Source organism: Mytilus trossulus, chromosome 13 (genome assembly GCF_036588685.1).
Source record: "Mytilus trossulus isolate FHL-02 chromosome 13, PNRI_Mtr1.1.1.hap1, whole genome shotgun sequence".
Taxonomy (NCBI): Eukaryota; Metazoa; Mollusca; class Bivalvia; order Mytilida; family Mytilidae; genus Mytilus; species Mytilus trossulus.
Window position 1 is genome coordinate 20,423,760 of NC_086385.1, and position 6,431 is coordinate 20,430,190.

Sequence of the window (6,431 nt, forward strand, 5' to 3'; positions counted from 1 at the left end):
CCAAGCTTAACTTCACCATACGTATATATCATGAATAGTATCCAACTACTTCCTGTAATTGACTTTTAGGTCAATTTAAGTTTGTCCCGTTCAATAGTTTGTCCCGTGCATAATTATGTCATATTGCATGCAACTTTAAAATACTAGAATACAGCTTAATTGTATACTTACTGTTTAGACTTGACGTGTATTTTCTGTCTTTTATAACTACTTTCTTCTTAAGACACCAAAAATGTGGTTCAAACTAGAATTTCAATGCCTTTGATTGATACCTTTTCTGAAACTGTTGACAGTAATCTGCTAAATGATAAAATACAAAATGAGTTTCTTTCGCAAATTTATAGGAAGGACACGACTAATTCATGGTCCCATTGCTTTCTATGTTAAATTCCTCCGTTCAAACCCTACCCCTGAAGGCACACCTCTTTTGTTTTAAGTTCAAATAAAGTGGCAATCATTGCATTTCAAAGCAACACTTTAAGCTGCTGCTTAATTTGATGAAAAGCTACAACTCTATCTAGCTACTGAGAAGTGATACAATGTTTATATATAAGCACCACATAGACAGTAACAAGAAAGGCTGCTAACCTGTGAACTTTTAGACGGCAGCAATTTCAATATTTAGACTTATTATGTTTTGACTTCTGAGCCTCCTCACTCTCAGTTCGTACAAGTTATAGCAGATACTAGTATGTGATACGTATGGTAGGGGACGTTTAATCTATACCTATAAAATGCATCGGATCGGAGGTATAGTAACTGTGAACCCTAAACACAGTGCCAAGCTTAACTTCACCATACGTATATATCATGAATAGTATCCAACTACTTCCTGTAATTGACTTTTAGGTCAATTTAAGTTTGTCCCGTTCAATAGTTTGTCCCGTGCATAATTATGTCATATTGCATGCAACTTTAAAATACTAGAATACAGCTTAATTGTATACTTACTGTTTAGACTTGACGTGTATTTTCTGTCTTTTATAACTACTTTCTTCTTAAGACACCAAAAATGTGGTTCAAACTAGAATTTCAATGCCTTTGATTGATACCTTTTCTGAAACTGTTGACAGTAATCTGCTAAATGATAAAATACAAAATGAGTTTCTTTCGCAAATTTATAGGAAGGACACGACTAATTCATGGTCCCATTGCTTTCTATGTTAAATTCCTCCGTTCAAATTCTAAATTTGTTTTCAAATTCAGATTTTATGAATGAAGTTTTCTACTTACCACCTGAGAAATATACATACGGATATTACTTTCCTTACCAGTCCAGACTTCGCAATTAAAATAAAACATCTAGATGACGGAGATACTTCCAACCGGAACTACGTCACCTACATGCTTTACTCTACCTGTACCCCAGTTTTGTTTTTTCTATTTTTTCAGTAACCTTATTACTACTATAGAAAATTACGTGGGGAGGTTGGGTGGGTAATTATCAGGTGGTAAGTAGAAAACTTCATTCATAAAATCTGAATTTGAAAACAAATTTAGAATTTCATTTCATTCATTTTCTACTTACCACCTGAGAAATATACATACGGATAGATTACAAAGCCTTACCTCTCTGGTGGTAGGGTAATTTTCTATGGCTCTGCGTCTCTTCATCCTGGGTATAATCTTTACTTTATACCACTTGTTCATTTTTAAAAACATTCTTCTGTACACTATACAATATTTACAATGTCTTTATTTTTTTCTTCTTTTCTTTAGTCTTTTTATCTTTTTTTTTTTTTTTTTTCAAACTGCACATTACAGTTAAAATATATCAGTCTTTTGGTTGATTTTAAAAACAATCTGTTATATACACATCAGGATAAAACCTTAACATCTACATTTCTCAAATAAAACTTGATGAAAGTTGTATCAGTAGACCAATCAGCGGACTCTAAAATACTCTTCATACTAGCCCCATTGAATAAGGCCCACGAAGGTCCAATTGCTCTCGTACTGTGAGCTTTAACTTTAAAATCTGTATTTACATATGCCATTTTGATGGTATTCACTAACCATCTAGAAATTGTTTGTGATGTAACCGGTTTGAATGGTTTAACCGTTGACAAGAAAAGTTTTCCTTCATCTTTCCTTGTTTCTTCTGTGCGTTTCAAATAAATCGCAATGGCTCTTTTAGGATCCAATTTTTTATTGTGTTCAAAGTAAGGCACAAAAATTTTAGTTCCATAATGATTTGGTCTATCTTGTTTTGATAAACCTGGTCTCAAGAAAACAAGTCCTTTCTTCTGAACATTCACAAACCCCTCTCCTATGATATCCTCAGTGCTTGTAAGTCTGAGCACCTCCTGAACGTTGTGATTGCTGTAAGAAAAACCACTTTATAAGTTAAGCATTTAATATCAGCTTTCAATAAAGGTTCAAAAGGAGACTTTTGCAACATGTCCAACACTTTTTGTAAATCCCATTCTGGGACTAAATTTACTTTAGGCGGTCTAGAATTGAAAACCCCTCTAAGTAGTCTAATAATATAGGGATGTTGCCCAATTGGAACATTATCTATTGGAGATAGCAAAGACGATAACATTGACCTATAACCTGCTATAGTACGGTATTGTAAACCTGAAGTGTACAAATGAGATAAAAAATCTGCACATTCTGCTAAAGTAGCTGCATAGGGATCTTTTTCCCGTTCCTTACACCAACTATGAAATCTTTTGAATTTACAAGCATAGTCTTGCTGTGTGCCAGATCTCCATGATGCTCTGAGAAGCTTTCTAGTTTCTCTTGAAAATCCCTTATTTCTGAAATTTTTGTGGAGAGCAGCCAGGCTGTTAGCGTGAACACTTCGGGATTTGGATGGTAAATGTTTGTTTTTGGTTGATACAGAAGATTTTGCCTTATTGGTAGTTTTATTGGACTTGCTACTGATTTTTGAAGAAGCTCTGTGTACCAATGTCTTCTTGGCCACATTGAAGCTATCAGAATTAGTCGACAATTGAATTGACTCATGTGTTTTAGTACTTTTGGAATTAGACATATTGGTGGAAATGCATATGCCCACATTTTTTCCCATGATATCGACAGAGCGTCTACTGCTAGAGCACTGGGATGAGGTATCCAAGCACAAAACACTGGTCTCTTGTGATTGTGTACTGAGGCAAACAAATCTATTGTTGGTTCTCCCCACATTGCAAACACTGATTGAACTATCTGATTGTTCAGTGTCCACTCTGTGGGTTGTATTTTGTTTCGAGACAGATGATCTGCAAGAACGTTTAATTTCCCCGCTATGTGAGCTGCTCTGAATGTCAGATTGTTCTGAATAGCCATTCTCATTAGACACCATGTCTTGTAACAAAGGTGTATGGACTTGGTGCCCCCCTGTTTGTTTACATATTGAACGACTGTTGTGTTGTCGCATTTGAGTAGCACATTTTGATTTTGTAATTGTGGTAGGAAATGTTGTACTGTTCGAATTACAGCTTCCAATTCCAAGAGATTTATGTGTTGTTTCTGTTCTTGAACAGACCAAAAACCTTGAAAAATCTGATTGTTCATGTGACCCCCAAACCCTGTCTTTGAAGCATCTGTTGTTATTGTGAGGGTTGCCGACCACTGGTGTAATGATTTGCCCTTGGTAGTGTTTGCTCTGTCCAACCACCAATTCAAATGATCTTTTAGGTGTTGAGTAAATGGAATTCGATAAGAAAGATCTCTGGTAGATGGTTTCCAGAAATGAAGTAGATGTAATTGGATAGGCCTCATATAAAGGCGTGCATTGGGGATCAATTCTATGCAAGACGCTATCAAACCCAACAACATTAGATAATCTCTTGCGGTATTGTGTCCCTTCATTAAGCTTATCACTAACATTTCTAATTTTAAAATTCTTTCCATAGTTGGAGAAACTATCTCCTTCCTGAAATTGAATAATGCCCCTATGTAAGTGATCTCTTGTGATGGGATAAGAGAAGATTTTTGAAGATTTACTATAAATCCCAGTTTTATCAGAAGATTGAGTGTTATCTCTCTGTCTGAAATTAGCATTTTCTCTTGAGCATTCACTAGCAACCAATCGTCCAAATAAGTTGCTAGGCGTATGTTTTGAATTCTCAGATGAGCTGCTACTACCGTAACTATTTTTGTGAACACTCGAGGTGCTTGAGAAGGACCGAAACACAGAGCTACAAATTGGTAACATTTGCCTTGTATGCAAAAACGTAGAAACTTTCTGTGTGTTTTGTGAACTGGAATATGGAGATATGCATCTTTCAGATCGAGAGACAACGCCCAGTCTTGGGGTTTTACTAGATTCAAAACTTTTGTTAAAGTGTCCATTTTGAAATGTTGCTTCCTCAGATACTGGTTGAGAGGTTTTAAGTTTATCACAGGTCTTAAATCGCCTGTTTTCTTTGGAACCAGAAAAAGTGTACTGTAAAAACCTTGATGTATCTCTGTTTGAGGTACAATCTCTATTGCATTTTTTTGTATTAAATCTTCTACCTCTGCTAAAATAATAGGTAGATTCCTCGCATTGACAGAAGTGTGTTTTATACCTGTCAAGTGAGGAGTTTCTTGAAATTCTAATTTCAAACCCTCTTGTAAAGTTTTCAGTACCCATTGATCGTCGGTTATTGATTCCCATTCCTGAAGAAAATGTTTTAACCTCCCTCCCACTGGTATCTGAGGCAACAACATTAGATTTTTGGCGTCAGGAACTATACTTTTTCTTCACATTAGAGAAAGAACTTACCCATGGTTTGGTAGCTTGCGTCTGTTTACCAGATGACTTGAACTCCCCAAAGTTCTTCTTTGGTATCTTAAAGTTACTGTCAAATTTAGGCTTCTTCACAAATGTTGACTCTGAAGTAACTGTAGCCGTTGGTTTTCTCTTACCTAACTGTGAACCAACTGTTACTCTTCTATTATCAGGTAAAACTTCAGCTAATTGCTTATTCCTGTCAGTTTTGTCTTTCATTTTGGTATCAAACTGAGATCCAAATAAACCATCTGCTGTTAATGGTAAAGTCACAATTGTGTTAGCATAGTCTCTTAGTTCATTTAGACCTGTATCATACATGGTAGCACGACGACGTATCATGTGGTGAAAAGCACCAGTTCTCGCAGTCTGATCTAAACTTTTGGTTGACAAAGCAAATATGTCTCTTACATTCTGAATTGCACTATCTAAATTTGGTGAATCAGATGTTAAATTATCCAATAAATTTCCACTTGCTTGTTGCAAATAACAAGTCGTGATCAATCCCATGCGGGCCGCAACTTGACCCTGATAAGCCAACCTTTCAAGTGACTTTAAGTTCTTGGTAAATAAACTTGGGACTCTGCCAAAAGCAGCCTTTGGACCATATCTTTTCATCAGTAAACTTTCTACTGTATTGTCCATTGTCGGTACATTAAAGTATTCTTGACAACTTGCATCTATTGGAAAACTCAGTCTATAATTTTCCTTATAACTAGTGATTTTGTGAGGAGTCTCTGATCTCCAAGAACCACGTAAAACATCAATTTGGTTTTGTTCTAACACTAAACCTGTTTTGTCAGTCTTTAACGACGTATAAGCATCTAAACCAAACTTGTCACCTAGTGTATGACTCACAGAACTATCTTGCTTCTCTGTTTCACAAGATTTCTCATTTCTGTTACCTAAATATTTCTGGAACCTGTCATGTTCACCAGATTTACCTAAAACTGATCTACTGTCACAAGTATTGACATCTTCATGATCAGAATTTCTAGAATTCTCAGAGCCCTCTGCACTGAATAAAAAGCCACTATTTTGACGTTCTGAATCCGAAATTCGAACAGATAGTGTTTCAATATCATCACCGCTATTTTGGTGCTCATTAATAGCACTATTCAACGGGATAAGAGGTCTGCGAGCAGCACTAAATGCCTCGACTGTGACCGTATTTTGGTTCTCATGTTCTGACCTTGGAACTTCATTTCCGGTGTCAGTACACTTGTTTTGAAGTAAATCCAATAATTTACCCATTGTTTCAGTCATAGAATTGACTTGTTTGTCCTGTTGTTCAATTCTTGTCATCATACGACTTTCTAAGTCTGACAAATTGTCTTTCTTGCTACGAGAAGAAGTACGTTTCTTACCTTTCTTCCCGGGAGCGGAAGTGACTTTGTCGGAGGCCATTGTAAATATTGTATATATCATGAATAGTATCCAACTACTTCCTGTAATTGACTTTTAGGTCAATTTAAGTTTGTCCCGTTCAATAGTTTGTCCCGTGCATAATTATGTCATAGTGCATGCAACTTTAAAATACTAGAATACAGCTTAATTGTATACTTACTGTTTAGACTTGACGTGTAGTTTCTGTCTTTTATAACTACTTTCTTCTTCAGACACCAAAAATGTGGTTCAAACTAGAATTTCAATGCCTTTGATTGATACCTTTTCTGAAACTGTTGACAGTAATCTGCTAAATGATAAAATA

At 35.8% G+C, this 6,431-nt stretch overlaps 1 protein-coding gene across 1 annotated transcript; it reads right to left on the bottom strand.

Moving 5' to 3' along the window:
* Nucleotides 1-2,269: 2,269 nt before the first annotated feature.
* LOC134694156 (uncharacterized) lies at nucleotides 2,270-4,606 on the bottom strand. The gene has a single exon (XM_063555153.1). It carries the CDS (start codon nucleotides 4,604-4,606, stop codon nucleotides 2,270-2,272), a length of 2,337 nt encoding a protein of 778 aa, XP_063411223.1.
* Nucleotides 4,607-6,431: the final 1,825 nt, after the last annotated feature.

Coding starts and splice junctions, on each gene's coding strand:
- LOC134694156 (XM_063555153.1), bottom strand. CDS start 4,606: ATGGGAATCAATAACCGACGATCAATGGGTACTGAAAACTTTACAAGA.